General features: G+C 39.8%; 1 protein-coding gene and 1 long non-coding RNA gene across 2 annotated transcripts; one reads left to right on the plus strand and one right to left on the minus strand.

Moving 5' to 3' along the window:
* The first annotated feature begins 181 nt into the window (after window positions 1-181).
* Window positions 182-18,251, plus strand: LOC131465154 (uncharacterized). Its single transcript, XR_009241288.1, has 3 exons — window positions 182-310; window positions 572-763; window positions 18,115-18,251. It is a non-coding gene; the product is annotated as an uncharacterized LOC131465154 (long non-coding RNA).
* Window positions 1,170-21,347, minus strand: kdm4aa (lysine (K)-specific demethylase 4A, genome duplicate a). The gene is made up of 22 exons (XM_058637529.1): window positions 21,229-21,347; window positions 19,289-19,452; window positions 18,316-18,491; window positions 18,113-18,227; window positions 17,630-17,823; window positions 15,909-15,958; window positions 15,551-15,654; window positions 15,333-15,470; window positions 14,387-15,075; window positions 13,784-13,968; window positions 12,752-13,167; window positions 12,469-12,574; window positions 12,168-12,352; window positions 11,223-11,427; window positions 11,049-11,125; window positions 10,579-10,634; window positions 10,306-10,414; window positions 9,455-9,643; window positions 9,178-9,348; window positions 8,127-8,246; window positions 7,155-7,247; window positions 1,170-6,718 (listed from the first exon to the last, which is right to left on the minus strand). The coding sequence occupies exons 2-22, from the start codon at window positions 19,424-19,426 to the stop codon at window positions 6,578-6,580; spliced, it is 3,657 nt and encodes a 1,218-aa protein (XP_058493512.1). The 5' UTR covers window positions 19,427-19,452; window positions 21,229-21,347; the 3' UTR covers window positions 1,170-6,577.
* Window positions 21,348-22,513: the final 1,166 nt, after the last annotated feature.

Raw genomic sequence — 22,513 nt, forward strand, 5'->3', positions numbered from 1 at the left:
TGGTGAGGCAAATGTACCGGTCTGTCTACTTTGCTCCAAGTGAGAAAGTTTAAGTTGCTGCACCAAAGCACTTGAAGAGGGGAGGTACAGATGAAGGCATGACCAGGTCGTGAACACAGCAGTAGAATCCACCGATACAGGAATTAAGCAGGCGAAGAAACCATCGACTTTGACAGAGCAGGTGAGACCCTCAACAAGATCAAAGGCAGGAAAACTGGTCTCTTCAAGTATTAGCTGCTGATGCTGGACCTCGAGGAACAGCTCAAATTCCTGAAAGAACAACCGCTGACGACGAGTTAACAGAAACATGGTAACTCTCCTCTCCTTACATCAAGATCAGCTCTTTACAAAACATACTTATCTACAGTATATATTAACTAAAGTGTGAGGAATGTTGCCATTTAAGGTAAGCTAGGCTTACCAAAAGCAAGCCAAAGCATCAAGTTGCATCTATCCAACTATAAAAACAAAGGAACATTCCATCTGGTGATCGCATAACTGTCAAAAAGATCACATGACAGACTTCAAACTTGGCAGGTGACCTACCCATCGGCAAATTTGTCCTCTGCAGGAACCTTCCAAAAGCAGGAGCAACAGGAAGTGACCAGCTAGACAAACAATGGAGGAGATCCAGTTGCAGAGTGGTGTTTTTCTGTCGGCCAATCAGTCGACTGTCATCGGTGGAACCGGTCTCGCTCCACTCTGACAGTGCCATTTACTCTGGTACCCCAAGGGAAGAGGGCCAAAGAACAGAACAGTTGAGGTGGGTTATGATTTTGGTTTTATTCTTAATGACAGCACTGTAAGAAACTGAACCGTGGCTTTGACTGAATGAGTACCGTCTTGGTGTTACTAGATTAGGTCTGGAAAAAAAAAAAAAGAGCACCGAACTGTATCGGATGCTCTGGTGGCAGTTGATTGCCTTTAGCTCTTCTCCAGCACCTTGGCTAGCTTTGTTAGGGCTTAGTCGTCCTTGGTACCACAACCCGTCAACATCCAAGTGACAAATGTTAGCTCAAATACTTGATTATGACACCATTTTAATAAGTTTTGACATGACACATGTGACACGACAGGACAAAACCTTAAATGACATAATTGTATCTTTAATAACTGGCTTGGATTGTCTTTAGCAAGTACGGCGTATAGAATGAATACAGACAAACGGCAGTGATGCAAATAGCTTTACTGAAACAAACTCATATGCTTTACAAAATGCTTGAATGATAATCTGGAATTCGAGTAATTTTGTCTCCGGGAGGATGAGTGTCGGACGGCTCGTCTCCTGCGTAGACAGGTAACATTTTAAAATAGACTACATGACATTTACACGCCACAGGCTTCTGTGAAGATGCACACAGAACATGTTTTACAAAACGACTCCATAAAATAGAATAGAAAATCCCTCCCTGCACATGTACAACTCTGTTCATAGTTTATCAATCAACAAAATGTATAAACCACTCGACCGATGAAAGCAGGGTGTCGGACCTGCCTGTAACGTCACACCACAACCAGACTAAGGCCTGGTGTGTGTGTGTGTGTGTGTGTGTGTGTGTGTCACTGCTGCGCTCCGTCATTTCATTTTTAAACCTCTAAAGCAGAACTTTGCAAGTCTCTACGGAGCTCCTACAGTTTCGGAGTACATATTTGTATGACGCCACCGTAAACATCCATCTACCTCTTTATCCTCACTGTCCCGAGCCATGTGAGTTTGTTTTCAACAGAGCCGACGAACACATGGATCTGCCATGATGAACGTCTAAAATAACGCCTTGATCTACCTGGCCAAGGGGGCTTGTGTATGTGTTTACAATACAGTAGGGGGCAGTGGAGACAGCCCCCCCCATCTCCCATAAACAAGACATTTAACCATCACAATGACTCTGAAGCCGTTAAATTAGGGCAAAAAATCCTGCGTAGTTCTGCTTTAACAGTTGTTTCAGTTCAGGGTCTAGGCTGAATCTGAATAGATATAAATATTTTATTTTTTTAAATGATTTGACCAGCTCTATGTGGATTAATTGAAAGCTGCAAGAAAACCCTATGTGGGTTAAAGTTATGGGCAGATTCTCTCCGTCCGTTGAGTAAACAAAATCTGTAATGACACACGCGTTACTTCACAAGCAAAGGACAACATGTCAAGGGTACATCTTCCTACTAACAAAAGTAATGGGGGGGGGGGCTTTTGTAAGACATTTTTTTTTTATAAATGTACAATTAACATTCCAGAACAGATCTGTCACTAATTATCAATGGCAACACATAACTATTCATACGTCCTCTAAAACTGGACTTAAATTTTACAAAAAAAAGTGCAATGCACAACTTTCAGTGGAGTGAAGAAAAAAAAAACTAGTTTCACAAAGCGAGTCAAAAACCTGACTGAAATCTTTTTTTAAAGTCATCTCTATATCGTAGAAAAAATAGAACATACATCATCATCATCATCATCATCAAGCTCCACCTCTGCAGTATCACTGCAGAGCCAAGTCTTTCTTAAAGCACCTTTTTTTTTAAATAAATAGTCTGGTTGACGTGCGTCAACGTGTGAACGCTATATATTCTGTTCTGCTCGACTAAATGTAAGAGGAATGCAGTCAATAGTTGGATATAAAGAGGAGACACTGTGGGGGTTAAGTGGCTTTCTTCTCACTTAAAGAAATACTTCATCATCACGTTTGTATCCACGGACGTATAGAAGTTTAGTATAGAGATTCCTTTTAAGAACAAAAGCAGCGACGGAATATTAAAAACTTGTCGGTAAAAATTTTTTTCCAACCCTGAATTACTTGTACACTGTAAACTGGTTGTAAAATGTTGTCAATAAAAAAAATGTTAAAAAGGTACTGGAAGGTTTGGGAACCCCTGGCACTAGAACTGCAGCTAACAGTTATTTTCATAATCGATTAATCTGTTGATGATTTTCTCGATTATACGTTTAATTGGTCCAGAAAATGCTGAAAAATCTTAATGTTCTCAAAATGTCTTGTTTTTGTCCACAAAATTCATTCAGTTTTAATGATTTCTTTGTTTTATGGAGCTAAGAAACCAGAAAATATTCACATTTAAGAAATGGAAAAAATCACTTAAACTATTTAAATGATTATCAAAATAGTTCACGATTATTATAATTTAATAATTGGTTAATCAATGTTTTGAAACTGTACAACGAAAAATATGAACAATATTGAACCGAGTCCTATTTGGAGATCAGTTGAGCAGGAAACTTTTCTCATGCCACTGTAGATAATCCAGAATAATCTCAACTCTGTGGCCAATTCTGAGCTTCAAACTACAGCTCAGACAAAAGTTATATATACATATTTTAAGATGAGATGATTCTGCCTCACTGCTGTTTTTAGGATTATGAATCAACGCCATGTTTGACTGCTCGTTACTACTCAAGATGCATTTTATAGCACCAGCTCGTGATCAGGTTGATATTTAAATGTTCATACACTGCTTCTGGAAACATGGAACCACTTCAGACTCTTTTGTTTCCTGAATATCAAGTTATAAAAATACAAAAATGTATTAAACAAATAACCAGGAAACGGTGCTCGTTTCTAAATAAAACTATCAGCAACGTCATTGTTTCACAAAAATGGCTGCTGTCTTTTGTTTTCATCAAGGCTCTCCAGTACAAACTTTCTGCCACATGATCGCAGTCCGTGAAAGGTACTGGTACAAACCTATTTAGGTGAAGTATTCCTTTAATGAAAAGGATCATATCAGTGCAATTATTTTATTACTTTTTTTATTATTATTATTATTGTTGTTGTTGTCAAATAATTTTACTTGAGTCAAATTATTCCAACAATTGTTTTGTTCCATGAAGTTTTATTAAAATGTTCAGCGAGTAAATGAGTTACTATCGTATGACTAGTTTTGGTTTTTTTGGTCTTTAACTATGTAACTTATATGGAAATGCTTTTCTCCCACTGTGATGATAATAATGTGGATCATAATAATAAGAACAATAAGAAAACTAAATATGGCTCTGGGTACAGGGCCATATCTCGGCAAAAAAGAGAGGAGTTGCGTAGAGAGGTTTCCGATACCAATACCAGAAGTGAAAATGCCCAACTGCACCAATAAACACCATGTCTTTAAAGTATATTACTTTTGCCTCAATAACATAAATGCAACACAACCAGAAATAACTTACTAACCAACTGCTCTAAAGCTGCGTTCTCATCGTAGCTGGAGCTCAGAATTTCAACTCCTTCTTGTACCGTTAATATAACTTGTGTTGTATTTGTTTCACAGTAAATCAGTCGTGGTCCCAGTTCACCTCACCTCACCGCGGCACGGCACGGCACAGGTTGGTTTTCCACTACAAAAATAGCACCTACTCAACATGGGCGGAGTTATAGCTGCACGGCTGCGTCAAACTGCGGTGACGTCCTTTCACTAGTGACTTGTAAAGCAGTTGTTTTCAGTGTAACTGAATCATTAGAATCAGTTCAATAAAACTATTTGTTCAGTACTTCCTCCAAGACCGGAGCACAGAGTACGTCTGACACAGCCACAGGGTTTGTGATCAGCAGTGCTGTCCCTAAATACACCACACTCCTCTGTTAAATATTGAGATTTTAGTCATTTTCCTGGTAAATGTTGAAGATTGATCCTTGTATCACCTCAGCTCGCTTGGAACCACCAGGTACCAGGTACTATACTAGTGGAAACGCAACTTAACCACGCCGTGCCGGCTAACACACCATTAGTGCTGCTTCATTTTTATCCACGGACGTGTTGCTACGCTGATTGTCTGAGCCAAATGCTGTGGAGCTAACGGGATTTATCACTCATTTAGTCTCTCAGTTACTGTTATAAACTCTTTTAAATGTCATCTATCACTCACTCATGGTCATTGACTAAAAACACGGTCATGGTGCTGGTTTTCAATAAGTCAGCACGACTGACTATTTATGGGAGGGCATCGGCCAAAGACGCAGAGATGTGTCTGCAGAGTGTATTTAACCAAATTATAGAATCGAATGGAGGCTGTACAAAGATGTCAGCTGCAATTTAAACACCTTCTTCACTGTAGGCAATGTTGAATTCCTCAGGGATAACTACTAAGAGGCAAAGTCAAACTTTCCCCTTAGCAACAAGTTAAGGAGCTGGTTAATATTTTAGTAGACGTTGTAAGTGACTCTCTAACGTGTGTAAACAATAATTGACTATATGCACACTTATTCTCTTTGTGTTATGTCTTGTTTATGTGTAAATTGAGGTCATGTGATAACAATGACAGCTGTTCAGATACTGTTCACTTACAGATATTCAGTGATATCGGATCAGGACTGTATCGGTTCAGTTATTGGTATCGGAGAAGTTAAACTGTAGCAGAAACATCTCCGTCGTTACATGAGTTAGTAGTTAAGAGATTCTGCTTCACATCATTAGTTTAAGACATCATTTAAGACACACCGCCATCTTGAGGCAGCATTGAGCCACTGACCAACAAAAAAACCTGGTCTGAAGTCGGTGGAGAAGTTAAAATATGCATTGTTTTTTTAAAACGACAAATATATATGTATGTATACACATACATACATACATATTTATGTGTATGTATGTATGTATATATAAAAAAGCTGTATTTAATGAAGCTAGCATTCTTCACACATGAAATGTGACAGGTATCGCAGGTGAAAACATTTGTGAGTTGAGATCAATTGACAGGAAATGAGTTATTACAGCATTTCAAGAATAAATAGACAGAATCGAATATTTAGTACCTCTAACCTAATCTTGAAGTACTTAAAAGTATAAATGGAACATTCTTCTACTAATGACAAATATGAAAGCAACAGCTCTTCCTTCAGAGAACGAGGGAAACAGGAGTGAAATGCCACCATTTTGTTTTTGTGTATACAACTAATATGCAAACTTTTAAAAAAGTTTCCATCTTAGTCAAACCTATAAAAACAGGCCAGGCTCAGTATTTTCAGTCTACTGGTCGATGGTGATACTAGTCAGTTAACATAGTACACACAGTTCTGTCAGCTGGGTTTGTCATCATCGTAAATTGAGTGACTACACATTACCACGAATAACTTCATAATGAACCTTTAAGAAACTGTCACCTTCATAAATGTGTGGACATAAATGAATTAAACGTTTCTCCTTTGATAACCTGTCAGATTTCTTGTCATAGGCACTGATGGCAGCAGGAAACAAATGACACAAGAACAATATTCTGCTATAAACTCGCGGCTTTAGGCTCCAGTACACTCAAATGCCTCGTGTCTTTTGCTCTTATTTATGGGTGTTTTACTGGTAAATGTGACCAAGTTGAATGCCAATGTTAATATTGCTGAGTGGAGACCTATTAAAACAAAAAAAAACTACACAGCTGCTTTTAATAACAAACAAAATACAACAGAATTCTCTTTGATGTATAGAAAATAATGAGAAGTAAAAAGTAGAACAGTCTAAATCGGGGCTTGAAGGAAGTCACGTGGAGCTACACTCTCTCAGTGGCTAACTGCTACGTTAAGGTACAGTGAGCACAGTTCCGTGTGTCAGTGCTGCTGGTGTGTGTGTGTGTGTGTGTGTGTGAGCGTTACTCCATGATGGCTCTGTAAATCACAGGCTCTATGTAGTCGCCCCTGTAACGTGAGTTGATGACTCGCTGTCTCTTTGACACCTTGATGATCTCCTTCTCTTCAAAGATGCCATCAAATCTCATGTCTGATGCTTTGGACTGCAGGGACAGACGCAGACACAGAGACACTTTACTGTCTTTCACTGTTTTTAAACGGTTTTATAAGATTACAGTGAAATATACAGTGGTTAACATATGTATTAGACCACAGCTGCCCTAAATTAACAGCTTTAGTTAACAGTTAAACAGTTTAACAGTTTAGTTAATACACCAGTATGTAGAAGCTTAGATATAATTATTATTGTCATACATGAAGTATACGTGTTGTGCTTGATTAATTTCTGATTTCTCAGAGAAGAAGCCCAGTGAGCCGACTCAAATTTGGGAATAAACATGTGTATTAAGTTCGTTTCAAACTAGTTTTTGTTATATTTCATTAACAAAGCAGAAGTTGGTTTATTCTCATGCTACCTTACCTCTGGGGTAATATTGTAGCTACAGTCAGTGTTAAGTGGGGTTTTTGCTTTGTACTCACCAGTCTGGATTTGACTCTCTTGGGCAGTTCCTCGTCCAGAGTGTAGACGTCATCTCTCTTGGCCGTTAGCTGTGACCCATCCTCAAACTCCACCTGAGTTCCCACACAAAGCAAAGATCAGTCAGGACCCAAACAGAGTCTAAACACATCATTTCTAAAGATTTGGTTATTGTATGTCATGATTATTTGAATAAACAACTATAAATAAAACAAAAACAATATTCACATATTTTCTGTGATTACTACAATAGTACAATACAATGTTTTTATCCAAGAGCTGTGAACATAACAAAACTGCATAAGCACACAAATCTATTAAAACAAGTGTAATACACGATTTATCAATACATTTTATTTATAATTTAACTGATTATCCACTATTTTTTTTCATCTATACTGTATGTGTCTATAGTTTTTAATATTTGCCTCAATCTGATTTGTTGAGCATTTTAAAATGTCAAATATGAGATTATGAAAAAATCATGTGGTCCTGGAAAGACTAGACAGACATTAGCTCCCCCTTGTGGACAGTATGTAGGACAGTCCTGTGGCTATGTGGTTATATCCCGTAGATGGTTAACAGTTACTAACATATAAACATGTGTTTCAAGTTTGTTTATGCAACAAATCAATTACAAAAATGTTTTAAGCCTTATAAAACAACATGTCTGACCCAAACAAACTCCGGCTGTGTTTGCTGTTCATGTGATTTCAGTGAGTGTCACATGACCTCTGCAGAGATGGGACAACATTATAAATGGACAAACTCAGTTTCAGTGGAGGCAAGAGGACTGAAAAAAAGCCACAGTTAGGAAGGTAATGCAGCTGTTTTGGAGTGTGAAACATGGCAAGACCAAACATCCTCTGCTGAACACTGAGGGATCTGAATACTTTCCATAACTGCAGGCATCTTTCCCTTCAGTAAAGACATGTCACACAAAACACACAACCAAGGAAAAAACAAGTTCTTACCAGGTACATTTGGATGACATGAGATGCCACGAATTTGGCCCCGTACACCAGGCCGTCCGTCCATCGCACCTGAACCACTTCACCCTGGGGTGGAGGTCCAAGCTGAGCACAGTCTCTGCTCTAACAGGTCACACACACAGAAAAGCATTTCTCAGCTAAAATACACTGTATCAAGTTATTTCATCAAAGTGTAAGCTATAAATGTAACTCAAAATGTTCACTTCCATGTTTAAAGATAATCGTTTCATCATATAATACGTATCAAAAGGTGATGACCTTTACATTGCAACTTTAAGAATGAACCTGAAACTGAGGTGTTTTGATGCTGAGATACCTTTTTTGTTTTCACTGAGCAAAATAAATAAACAGAAATAATTAGTAGTAGGAGAGAGCCCCAGCGTAGAAGTCAAGGAGGTGGCAGCATATTCAGCCTCCTGTTTCAGGCCTTAGTGATAGCGAAGGATCTTCACCTGTTGTGCTGATATCTGATAATGGTTTTTTTTTATAAAGCTGGTATTTGTGCAGAGGATACAGGGAATGGCATACATTGAAACGACTGTTCTGAAGATTATACGAAATGATATCACTATTACACAGAAAAAATTAAATATTTTAGTCTTATTATGTGTATGCGAAAGTGTACTACACAGGGACACAAGGACATGTAGACTAGCAGAGCTGGGGATTGAACCCCTGACCTTCTAGTAGGAAGAAAATCTTCTCTACCACTAACCTACAGATGCCTGAATTCAGAAAACTAAAACCACAAACCCATGGGCTATAAAGTCTGGTGATGAAGTCGCTCGAAAAAAACAATAGTTGTAAGGCTAAAAATCTTGTTCCTTGTCTTCATATTTCCACATGGATTGTGTTCTTAGAGATGAGTCACATGTTTGCAGCTAATGTTTGTAGCTAACAAGGTCTCACATCACCTCACCATATGAGGAAGTCCAAGCTACAATGTTCCCAATTACAAGTTAAATGATCGTTCTGTTGATGATCATGTTTAATTAGTTGCACGACAAGACCGAGATAAACTGGAGACACTTACCACAATGTCTTCAGGAAAGAGATTGTCGCTGAACGAGCCATCATCGAAGTTGACTTCGTAGAACGTCTCTTTAGACAGCTGCACCACGTCACACTGGTAGTAGCGGCCATTCTTGTGCTTGCATATCACCCTCTGTCCCACGGTCAGCTCATGCATGGCTGCTTTGTTGCGCTGGAGGAGAAGAAGACGCAGGAAACCGCTCAGACAAACACTTCCACTCACAACATAGCAGAGGAGAAGATGGATCATCAAATCCTCCTGTGCTCCTGCTCCTTACCTCGATCTGAGCTGGGCCTTTGTGTCGACAGCAGGTGACGTGGACCACGAAGGGCCATTCATCCGGCTGCATGAGAACCCCAGCAGCCTGTGCACAGGTGGGGTGGTAGGCAGTGGGACAGCGGCCGTGAGAGCACTGCACGCAGCAGCCAGACGCCTTCTTCATCCGCTTCTTACAGTAGTAACATTTCTGTCAGAGAGAAACCCAGAGCTCGGGAAACTGTAGATGGTTTCGAAATCATTCAACAAGTACAATTATATTAAATCTTGTTCGATCAATGTCATGTGAAAAAATAATGAGTGCTTGTCTGACAACTCAGACAGAAACAGACCAGTGTTTTTGAAGAGAAAATATTACAGTATAATAATAATAATGACTTGACGAGGCTAATCTGTTTATTTTCTCAAGTCATCTATTAGTTGTTTGGTCAATAAAATGTTAAAAACCTTTAAATGTTGTCTTATTTTGTCCACAAACCATATTTATTATTCAATTTGTATTACATTTTTTGTCATATGGAGCTAAGAGACCAGAAAATATTTACATTTACGAAACTGGAAAATCCTAAGAGCTTGTTTTTATCATGAAAAAAACACAACACTCAAGTGAATGAAATGAAAAATGCTGTGCCAATCTCAGCTGACATTCAAAGTCGAAATAAATAAAACATTAATAATATACAAACTTTCAAACTGTCAGGTCAAAACGTTTACATTAAATAATAATAGAATAATCCATTATGAAAATAACTGTTTATATATATATATATATATATATATATATACATACCTGCTCTTTGTGATCTAAATCAGGTAAAATAACAACAATAATAATACTAATACTAGACTCACCAGTTTAAATCTCTGCAGTGGGATTCCACTTAAATCCACAGGACTTCTTTCAGTGATGTTCACGAAACGTGCTTCCAGCACAGCGAGTGCACACAGCACATGTACCCACCTGTGAAACACACACACACACACACACACACACACACACACACACAGCTTAAACAGGTGCTTCACTACTGTGGAGTAAATACTATCCATTCTAATGCTAAAGGACATTGTACTGCACTTCAAAGTTCAGTGTCCGATATTTTGCAGATGAGAGGAAACACTTACTTGCTGTTGTTGGCTCTTTGCAAAGCTCCACCTCTCAGTGAACACAAGCAACAGTTCTGCAAATAAAAATAGTAATAACACATCATCAATCAACTGTCCTGACAAGCAAGGAAAAGCTAAATCTCTCCCAGTACAAGAACAAAAAACACTAAAAAGTCAGTTTAATGCTGCTCTTAATATAATGAAAACCATCTGCTTTGGAGCGGAAGTAGTGTAACTCTCCTCTCGCCTTACGTCAGTTGGGATCAGCTCCTGTGACCCTCATGTGAAGAATAAAGTGGTAAATGATGAGCGAATGAAGCTACAAGCAATAAACTGGACTGGACTTGTTTTTTTGTACCCTAATGGTCTTTTGATTAACTTTAGTTTAACTTACAGTTATAAAATTCGCCATGTAGATTGGGATCTAGAAGTATTTGTATCAATATTCTGCTTTGACAAGTACCATTATGCAAGTACTTCTCACTGACCTCAGTCATGGCGTTGGCCTTGCAGCGAGCACATTTCCACTCCTTGCTCACACTGGCTGGATCCACTCCATAACAGCCTGAAACGAACACACAGACACAGGCAGTGAGGTGGGTTTGCAAATATGTGACACATACAGACACACTTCAGATCAGTTTGGGTGTTTGTGTACTGACTGGTGTGGACCCGGATGCTGCACTGAGAGCAGCTGATGAGGAGGCTAGTGCCGTCTTCCTCCAGGTGAGGTGTGACGTACTGCTCCTCGCTCTCCGCGTCGTCTTCTGTGGTGGTGGTGAAGCACATCTCTGGGATCAGAGGTTTGGTTCTCATCCGTCCACCGGGAGCCATGACTGGACTGTTTGAAGTGTTGGCACGTTCAGTCTGAGCACAGGCACAGCACATGGAGACACACAGCTTACACAACTGAAACACGTCAGATCATATTGGGGTTACGGACTTTTCTGAAAGTTGACACATTCTCTGGACAAATGGCAACTCCTCCACAAGGCAGGAATGTTAGTGGTGCACTCAAACCTTTGCTTAATCTGATCACATGACATAATCACTGGTCAGACTGGTAAATAACGGGATGTCCCGACAAGAAGATGCAATGCATCATATTTGGAGCTGTTCGTTCTTAAATTTGCATTCGTGGTGTGAAAAATTAAGCTCTCAACGAAGAGAACACCATAGCTATAGTGAAACATGAAGGAGATTTGATTATGTGATGATGCTGTGTTGCTATGTTCTGCTTTGCCGCCTTGAATCTGTGCAGGGCACAATAAATTCTCAGACTATTCTGGGGTGAAAAACAAAAAAAATAAAAAGAGCCCAAACACAGCTTAAAACACCCAAGAATGTCTCAGAAAAAAACTGAACAATTCTGAAATGATCCTCTGACAGTCCTGATCTTAATCCTTTTGAACTTCCATGATAATATCTGAATAACATTAAGTAAAGTTACCATAATTTCTCCCCACGTCATTGAGTCAAAACCTAAATTGAAGAATAAACAATGATGGGAGGCCGACTACTTTTAGTCAGTTTTAAGTTATTCCAGAGATGGCTGTGGGGTCTGCAAGTATATAACTATTAAAAATGGACTGTTGAGACATGTTTACCTGCTGGTACGTGTGGAACAACAAGCAGATGGAGCAGTATGGCGGTTTGGAGCCCATGCGCTGGTTATACTCTCTCTCTTTCTTCAGGTTTGGAGGTCTGCTCTGCCACAGGGGAGTCAGGGGCTTTGCCCAGTTCTCCCCTTCCAGGCCACCCTCCTCTACTGGAGGGGTCACTTCTGGTGCTTCTGCACAACAACAACAATTAAAACTCAACAACTACAGAGGGTGTATTGTTTGACACCTGAGTTGCATTTCTGTGTAATCATGAACGACACTGAACACCGCGTTGATGGCGACATACCGTCATCACTCATGCCGTCCTTAATGAGTGGATGGTGGCCTGGCAGCTGTCCGAGATCAGTCTCTGACTGCACCTCTCCATCTTCACTGGCCTCTTCTGCCACCTGCTGGAGAACAACGCCCACTGTTAGTGTCAGCATCGATATATTAACACCATGTGATAAACTCTTAAGACAGTCAGAAAGGATACATGGAAATTCCAAAATGTACTGTATTGTATTGTATCACAAGCCATGAATTGCATAATATTGAACTGTGATTTCTGTGTGTAACAATCTGCTCACTGCTTTGCTGTCTTGCACCGCCTCACTGTCGTCATCGTCGTCGTCGTCATCATCCTCCGTCTTTTTGTCCTTGAGCGGGACATCTACCTCTCCATAGTCTCCTTTGGCGTAGCTGTGGACGTGCAGGACATCTGCGGGGCTCAGCGTCCTCTGAAACTGTTTCTGTGCCGGGCTGCAGGTGTTGTCCAGCGGAGGCTCAACTCTGCCGGCGGCGACCTCCTCCCCCAAGCTCAGAGCCACCGTATGGCTCTCAACAGGCTCAGGAGGAGAGACGTCTGCAGCTGGTTCACTGCTCTTCTCTTTTTTTGACGGGCTTCGTCGATTTGAGCCTTTTTTAGCACTGGCTTTAGACTGAGATTTCGTCAGCTGCTTGGTGTCCTTCTCCTTCTTAGGCTCCGACTTGATCTTTACGGTGTCTGGGGGGAAAAAAAAAAGAGAAATTGTTCAATTTCTGCAAACTACTGAGGCTGATAATACTTGTAGGTGAATGATTATAAAGCCACTGTTGATTCACACAGTTGCAGTCCATTGTGTGTAAGACACTCAGCCATGTTTGGACAGCTTTTCACCCAATTTGGTGGGATTATTCAAGAATCTGATAAATAAATTAATAAATATTGGATAATTTTGCAAGATATATCCACAAATGTAGACACAATCTAAAGCTATATATTGCTCCCTTCACATGAGTTATTCCCCATAAAATGATAAAAGACATGACTGGTCTGAAATTGAGACTGTGTTTAGTTCTTTTTTGAGGTATTTCTGCATCCTAGCACAATAAAAGCTTTTATAGATTAAAGACAATCACAATCACAAAATGAACTAACACAATGTAGTCTAATTAAGTCTGCTTAAGTATAGCCTGCAATGACGGTGACTGTAAGTACCTCATTTGACTAAAGAAACACTTAAAGTCCTTTGCTTTATTGTAGGGTTACTTGTGCTATGTTTACCCATGTTTGTTCTTATTCTAAATATAACAAAATGTCAACACTAAAAGAACTGAAAGAAATGAAGACAGTGCAGTACCTTTTTCTGGCTTGACAGAGACTTTAGCTGGAGACTCTTTGCGGGACAGCTTCGCTCTCTTTGACTCCACCCCCTCAGTCTCCTTCACCTCAGGTTTGACATCTTCAGCTACTTCAAGCTGACGCTTTGTCCCAGTCTGAGGTTTTGTCCCAGTTCGAGTCCTTGTCCCAGTCTGAGTCTTTGGGCTGATGAATGAGAGACACACGTCAAGACAAGCAACAACCTTTAAGTTAAGTAGAGGTGTTCACTGGGTTTATGTGCCAATGTTTAACAAGGAGTCTTCAGTGTTCACCACATCATCGCCACAAGGAATCGAGTGGGCATTTTTCTGAGAAAACTGGTGACTGTTTGGCTGGTTTCATTGGTGCAAAATGTAATATATAATATTATGAACAATTTAATTGTACTCTAAAGCAACACAATGTAGGATCTCAACCTTCAACCTTCTGTCAAAGCCTGAGCAGGTCTGCATCACCTGCACTGACACGATGTTAACTTCTGGTTTCGGGTCCATGCCACAAAGAGAACAACATTCTTTTAGTGTGGTCTCAAATTCTCGTCAACAACAGTAAAGACATTTAAAAATGAGGAGTAAATCCAGACCTTTTGTCCTCCTTGACAGGATCAGCGATATCTTCCTTGACGGGATCAGCGATATCTTCCTTGACGGGATCAGTGATGTCCTCCTGGATGGGATCAGTGATATCCTCCTGGATGGGATCAGTGATGTCTTCCTTGACAGAATCAGTGATGTCTTCCTTGACCAGGCCACTGTTGTCCTCTTTGACGGGATCAGCGATGTCCTCCTGGATGGGATCAGTGATGTCCTCCTGGATGGGATCAGTGATGTCTTCCTTGACGGGATCAGGGATGTCTTCCTTGACGGGATTTGTGCTGTCCTCCTGGACCGGACCAGAGTTGTCCTCATTGACCAGATCTGTGCTGTCCTCTTTGACCGGATCTGTGCTGTCCTCTTTGACCGGATCTGTGCTGTCCTCCTGGACTGGACCAGAGTTGTCCTCATTGACCAGATCTGTGCTGTCCTCTTTGACCGGATCTGTGCTGTCCTCCTGGACCAGACTAGTGCTGTCCTCAGACACAGCTTCAGAGGCCTGTGTTTCAGAGGCCTGGGTTTGCTCTTCTTTCAGAAACTCTGCAGCCTCTGGTGTGGGTTTGCAGTGATCAATGGGTGCGGTGTCTTTCCCTGCTTTCCATAACTTGTAGCGGTCGGGCTGAAACTTGCGTACGAACACGTCCATGGAGATCTTCACAGAGTCCTGACGGCACGAACACTGAAAGGAAAACATGGAAGAAGACTTTACTCGAAGATTCAGTCACACTGTTGTGCTGGGACAAGTTCAAAAAGTGCTTTGAGAAAAAGCTATATTTCTTTGTTATGGTTGCCAGTATTCTCGTGAGTAATTCTGATATTCTGGTTTATATTTGAATCTTTGAATATAGCCAAAGTTCACCACCAGTACATTCAATATACAAGTTTTTTGCATTGGATTAATCACTAAATTAACATTCCCAGATCTTTATATTTTACCAGTGTTGCCTGTTTGCCGTAATCAATCCATCGCTTGGTGGCAAAGTTGGTGGACTCGGCACAGTTGTAGCCGTGGTTGAAACCAGCGTGATAAGCAAACGGGAAGGTCACGACAAACTGTCCCGCGTCTTGATTGACCTGAATAAAAACACAACACAGCATTATGAGGGCTGAATTCCGCTTTTGTTTAAGTAAACAAAAAAAAAACGGAGGCTCACCTTCTCATATGGTATGCCGTATTTCTTCAGAATCGAGGGTGAAATTAAAGTCATCTTGTGGCGCAGGAAGGCTTCACAACTCTGATTGTTTCCTGGAAAGAAACCTGAAAATACAGAAAACCATGAACATCATCATTACAGCGGATGCTCTGTTCTGGTGATCATATCTTTTTAGAATATTTGGTGGAACATGTACACATTCCCTAAAAAAATCCCTAAAACTTCTAAGAGACCTGTAGTACCCATTCATTAAAATTAGAGAATCAGCAGGGTGAATAAAGTTGGCTAATGCTGCAATTAGTCTTTGGAGTTGTGCAAGAACCCACAAATACATACAGTACACATACATATTACATACCCTTGGCAAGTCGTTCCAGTCTTTTCCCTTGCTCTGGTGGAACCACATACCTGAGGAGAAAAAAAGAACAAACACGTCACGACTCATGATGGCAATAAAGCTAACGTTGTCTCTTCTTTAATCAGTATGTTATACTTTAAATGAGACCTCTGCTTGTTCTCTGCGAGGGCTGTTAATTTGTTGTTAACCAGTGGTTCTCAAACCTTTTTATACCAAGTACCACCTGAGAAAATATTGAGCTCTCTCTGTAACACCATTATCACCAACGTTAAAATGCAGTGCTGTACGTTTACGTTTGTTTCATATGAAATACTTTTAATAAATGCATATATATTGTTATTATTTTCACATTTTAAATATTAAAAAAATATATTACAGCAGTAGTGTGTATACATATATATATATATATATATATATATATATATATACATATACATATACATACACACACACATATGTATTTACATATTATATTTAAATACAGATACAATGACTGTGCGACTTTATTGTTAATCTAAAATTCAAAGTTAAAATAAGTAAAAACATTAATAATATACAAACTTTCAAACTGTGCTGTCAGGTCAAAACATTTACATTAAAAACAAAATAACACAACAAATCTATGGATCACACCAAGCATCTAATGACCGAGACGTCTCAGCCAGCGGATCATTTCATCAGGACAGGCCGAGGTAACGCTGCTCTGCACCGGGCACTGTGAGCACCGAGCGTCCGCAGAGGCGGAGCTGATCACCTCCGACAACGTCGCTGCCACACTATAAACGTCATATCTTAATAGACAAACCACATGTTTGAATTCTAAATGACTAATTTCTCGCCTCAAATGATCCTTAAACTGTGTTCCAGGACAGAGAAAAATATTGATTTCAGGTTTATATTTGTATTATCTGCTGCTATGTTCAGCCGAAGCTACAAGGCTACGAAGCCGTTCTCTGTTTAAGTAATATCACTTGATCAAGCCTATTCTAACATTCCACACTACAAAATAAGTAATTAAAGTATGTATGATTCGTGCTGATATCGGCTAATGCTCAAGGCTGCAATATCGGTATTGTAGCGGAAGTGAAAAAGTTGTATCAGGACATCCCTAGTCACCACCCGATGCATACTTGGTAAAACGAGAACCGTACTCACTGCTCGCGTACTTGAGAATTGGAACAGAACTTGGACTGAGGCTGATGACGTTTCACAAGAAAGGGAGTATGCAAGTACGCACAAGTGCGGACAAGTATGGATACTGAGAAAAGGCCTGGGTCTGGCTTCCTCCACCCTTTACTCAAATTTCATGACGTCATATCTGTTTGGGACAGCGACCCACATTTTATGATGGCCAACTATTGTAACCCAAATCACAAATCATTGAATGTGTTACTGTGTGATTTTGACTAAAGCATTTTGGAGACTCTTTAAAAGCACTTTTTAGGCAAAATGTATCATTATTAACAAGTCTGACTGTGCACATGTGTCTGAAGTCAATGTGCTATTATACTGTATGCTGGTGTGTTTGACCAAGTGACAGTTAGAGAGGGAGTCAAAAGAGCAGAGCGAAACAAATCGCTACTCACGCTGCTGTAACGTAAAATAAAATCTTAAAAATAAAAACAAGAATTAAAGAAAATGTCTGACGATCAGCTCCAAATAAATTGACAAAAACACACTGAAAGTGCAGGTTATGTTTAAAAAAAAAAGTTGAACTATACCAGGATTTGGGCTCTCCAAAGTGTAGGTAGTTGATGCTGTACAGATCCATGTCCTCTGTGTGCCATGCAAAGGCACTTTTCCACATCCCAAAGTACAGATACGGCGTGTTGACTCCTTTGATCTTGATGCCACTCTCACTCTCCACGGTGTCCAGAATGGTGTTGAGACAACCTATGTTCCATTCAGTCACATCCTGTGGAGGAGAGACAGTATGGTAAGGCGATATATAATACATAATACCTTGATGCTTTCATTTTAAAAAGCTGCCCCTGAGTTTTCAAACTAAAATGGAGCCAACAGCATTTTAAAACTCATCCTTGTAGCAGATGTGTGATGTGTTTTTAAAGTGAAAACAGAGGAGTGTGGATGTGGCACAGCAGCACTGATGGAAAAATACAAGCTATTTTGATCAAGGACACAAGAAATTACAGAAAAAGTTGAACATGTCTCCATAAAATTGAATGTTTTTTTTAACCACTCACAGGATCGTACAGCGTTCCACTAACATCAGCCCCATACAGTGGTGGATTGAAGGTCAGGTTCTTCCAGAACTTCCTCTCCAGCTCATCAAAATCCACATATCTGGGAATGCAGAACCTAGAAGGAGAAACACTGTGAGCTTCTAAGAGGAAGAAAAATCTGGTGTCTCAACTTCACAGGTAACATTTGAACAATGTGAACTGACTTGTCCAAGTTTGAGGTTTTACGGAACTCGTGGACGGTCATCGGTTTCTTCTGGATGTTGTACTGCGTGAACAGCCCTGACTGACCCGTCACTACCTGCTGAATAGGAGCAGGAATCACCAGGTCATCGATGTCATCATACGTTCGCCTGGGTTTCCAGCCTTTAGGTGGAATAACCTGCAGGAGAAGGAGGTGAAACAAAATGACATCCTGTGACCTATCAGATTAATTGAGGTACATTAATATGGAAATTTTGAACAATAAAACCAAAGAAAAGCTGGTGATTGCTTCGATGAATTATGCTGACTGAAAGTCAGTCAATAGTCTTTGACAAAAAGGTGGATGTTTTTAATTACAAAGTGAATAAAAAATTGGAATTAGTGCCATTAAATTTTGCAGCGTGCAAACTTTACTTTCTGCTCTTCTTCAGTATTGACTGTATATTGTCCTTTTCTTTCTATTAAGAAAGACCATTGAGCACCACCTCATTATTTCTCCACAATGACTTCATGTGATTCTTCCCCTTACACATTTTTCTTTCACTGTAGACCTAGTGTTAATTTATTAGCAGTGAGGCTGTGACAGATAGAATTATGTGCAATTCTGGGTAGTTAATTAAATTTGCCCTTGATAAGCAAAAGCCTGGAAATGAATTAAAGAGGAAAAACAATGAGTTGCTTCATTGTTATGATTATATCTGTTAAATGGGAAAAAAATGTCTATCTGAGATGTTTGTGTGAGCTATGAAAAACTATAAAAGTGTCATCTACTTGTATTTTAAACTTGATGAATTCATTCAAAATTTTCCACCCATTTCTTCCTTTTCTTCACAGACTGATTTGTTAACTCACAAATCTTAACTTCCATTCAGCTGTGGATTATTCCAACTCCAAACTGTTATGATTGATTTCATGGAAACAATCCATCGATACAGGACATTATAATAATTTGATGAATCCACAGACGCTACTCACTTTTGCCATTCCAGCTTTGTGAGCTCCTTGTGACTCCATGTAGGCAATGTAGCGGCTGAAGTCCTTGAACTCCTCTTTCGAGGGTGTGAACGTCATCACCTTGGAGGCGTCAGTTTGGGATTGCGCGTCTGTGGTCATCTTGTCCTAATAGTTTGACGTCAACTCTGTTGGAAAACACAAAGACGTGTTTATGGACATTTTAGTTACACTGACAGTTAAAGGTATAACTTTAAAAGCAACATATTTTCACCCCTGTACCTTCCTCTCTGTGTCCGCTACAGCTGTAGCTCAACTAAGCTAAGCAACTGTATGTCCACCTCTATTCCCTTAGGGAGAGAAACGCCCCCTTTCAGCTTGATAGTATTAGGCCGGAGTCTTCCTTCTAGAGGTGTGAATCTTTCAGAATCTCAATCTTCAATTAAATTCCAATTCCATTAAAATCTATTCCATTTCAGATCTTTACATAAAGTGATTTGTTGACACTCCAACATAAAAATATCAAACTATTTTCAATGATAGAGCCTACAATTGATAAACTATTCAATCCAAAAGATGTACCAGCCTGAATTTTGCCATTGTCTTTTGTTAATTAATTATTTTTCTGTGTACTGATTTTTACTATATATATATATACTGTATATATACACACACATATAAATATGCAGAAAGTGCATATACATACAGTATGTTGTGATAAATAACATATGGCAAGACAATGCTAAATGATATGTAAAGACAATCATATAGCTGTACATCATGATATCTGTCTCACTGCAGAAAACAAAACGTGAAAAGTTAAAAGTGCAGGATTTCTTGATTTATTCACAACATACAGAACAAAATGCATAAAGTCTTTGTATTGAACGTGGATGGGGCATCTCTTAACAAAGCTTTCTCCACCACCCAAGTTTCCCTCATTCATTTGGGCAGCGCCACCACGAGGAGACAATTGGCAGGGATTGTTTACTTTACAGCACCTTAATTTGTTAATTCAAATATCGAGATTTACCATATTGTATAACGAAAGATCACCAAATTGATATTTTGACCCACCCCTACTACTTACACATAAATAGTAATGGAAAGAAGCCAAAACAAAATAAGATAACAGACTTAAAGTCTATAATGTATATTCTATTTAACCTATTTATGGTCTTCTTATTGTTAATATGCTTTTCTATATTGTACTTTCACATGTACAAATGTATGTTTATTATTTATTAACTTTACCTTTACTGTATTTGCTGCGGTGACAAACACTAACCTTATCTTATCTTATAAACAATGAAACTGAGAAGATAAATAAAAACAGTGCAGGAGTTGTCGAAAATAACTTAGTTTCATACATATAAAACATCACAACTATTGTTATGGTTTATCAAGGCGACTTCGCACTGTGTTAGTAATGTGGTATTGTACTTTGCTCGTAGCTTGGAAAAATAGCCAAAATTTCATGAGAAATCTTGGGGGCGGGACATGAGGCAGGTTTGTTTCCGCTCCTCACTCTGTGATTGGCCGAGCACCACGTCTGTCTGACACTGTGGACCAATGACAGCGCCGCTTCACGGGGAAAAAAAATCCGCTTGTCCGCTAGCTTACAATGCTATCTACGAGATCGATAGCTTGTACTTGCCTCTTTGGAAAACTTAAAGTGTTGTTCAACAAAAACCAAACCACTGTCACATTCAGGAGTTCACGGAAGTACACGGCATTTCTACACTCAACGTGTGCGGCCTCGCCACAGCGGACGCTTGTTTATTGGGAGCAGGAGCGACCGCTGAGTGTGTAGCGGAGTGCGGGGATGTGACAGCTGCCTCTGCTCTCGGCTAGCGCGACTAGCAAACGCCGAGGGAGAGCGTCACTTTGAACGCGCGTGCACACGCAAAGTTGCCCCTTCGCTCCGACAAAACCGAGCAGCGACAAAAGTCACAAACACTCACTCACACGCGCTGAAGTGTCGACGACTTGTTTTCACTCGCGGGTCACAGGTAGAAGAGTAGAAACACCGACATCATCAGTTCGAGTGGGGAAGACAGTCCTCCATTATTCCAGTGACGCATGCCCAGTGTGTGTTTGTTTACATGGAACTCGGAGGGGGCGGGGCTTATGTGCTCCCTCCAGCCAATCACGGCGCCCCGTTTAGCAGCCCATGCTTCTGCTGTGTTGTAGTTTCAGAGAAGCAGTGGCAGGATTTTCCTGAGGCTGAGGAGGAGTGGACGGTCTGAAACCAGGGCGGGTTCTAGCTTTGTGGGGGCCTTGTGCAATATGCTGTTAGAGGGGCCCCTAGTTTCTCCACGATGGAGAGATTCCCAGTTGTGGTCCTGGCTTGGTCCACCCTGGTATGGAATTAGATTTGTGTCAACATTGATTTAATCATTAAAAAATATGTTATTTGATTTGTTTGAAAATACACTTTTTGGAATTACACTTGCTCCAAACTACAAAGCTGCCTACTGATTGGCTACTGTGTTTTGGAGCCACAACTCAATGGACTGGACGTAGACACGGGTTTGGAGTCACTGTCCGTCTAGAACTCTTTCCTAATATCTGAAAGATAATCTGACAAACATTAGACACTTGTAATAATTAAGCATTTTTTTGCTTTTGAGGGTTTTCTCAGCACATAGCTGAGCACTTCAAAAACACACACAAATATATACATATATGTATACATATATATATATTCTCCTATACTCCTAATCCTAATGACATTATACTGATGCTTATGGCAAGCCGTTTTAACATAACATTTTAGATTAGTAGAAATTGTATTTAGAGATATCTAAATCTTTATTTCTCCTAGTCAAAATTCAATTCCAGATATCTTTAAATCCTTAAGTATGTGGCCATTTTAATATTTAATAGCTAGAATGGATATGTATTACAGATATCTGTAATTGAATTCTTCCAAGTCATAAAGAACATATAAGTTATCCACAATGACATTCTTCCTAGGACAAATCACGTCATTTTTGCTATTCATGTGTATGTGCAGAAGTTTACAAGCACTGATAGTGGTAGTTGTTTCACTGGACTTGTTTTCATGTTACTTTCTGTAGATTACTGTAAATGACTAAAGTGCTGATGAATCTTCTCATTTATTTGAGTTTAAATTACCTGCCCAGTGTTCGACTCACCTCTTGCTGAATCCTGGTGGACCTCGGATCATGTTCCAACGCTGGTTCTTGGCACCAGTGGCATATCCGGGGTGCGCACGTCCACTTA

Source organism: Solea solea, chromosome 9, assembly GCF_958295425.1.
Source record: "Solea solea chromosome 9, fSolSol10.1, whole genome shotgun sequence".
NCBI classification, from domain to species: domain Eukaryota; kingdom Metazoa; phylum Chordata; class Actinopteri; order Pleuronectiformes; family Soleidae; genus Solea; species Solea solea.

Excerpts from the sequence above, each read along its gene's own strand:
- kdm4aa (XM_058637529.1), bottom strand. The coding sequence starts at position 19,426 with ATGACCACAGACGCGCAATCCCAAACTGACGCCTCCAAGGTGATGACG. Across the intron at positions 11,428-12,167 it reads TGTTCCACACGTACCAGCAG|ACTGAACGTGCCAACACTTC; the intron begins GTAAACATGTCT and ends GCCTGTGCTCAG. Across the intron at positions 6,719-7,154 it reads AGAGAGTCAAATCCAGACTG|TCCAAAGCATCAGACATGAG; the intron begins GTGAGTACAAAG and ends CTGTCCCTGCAG.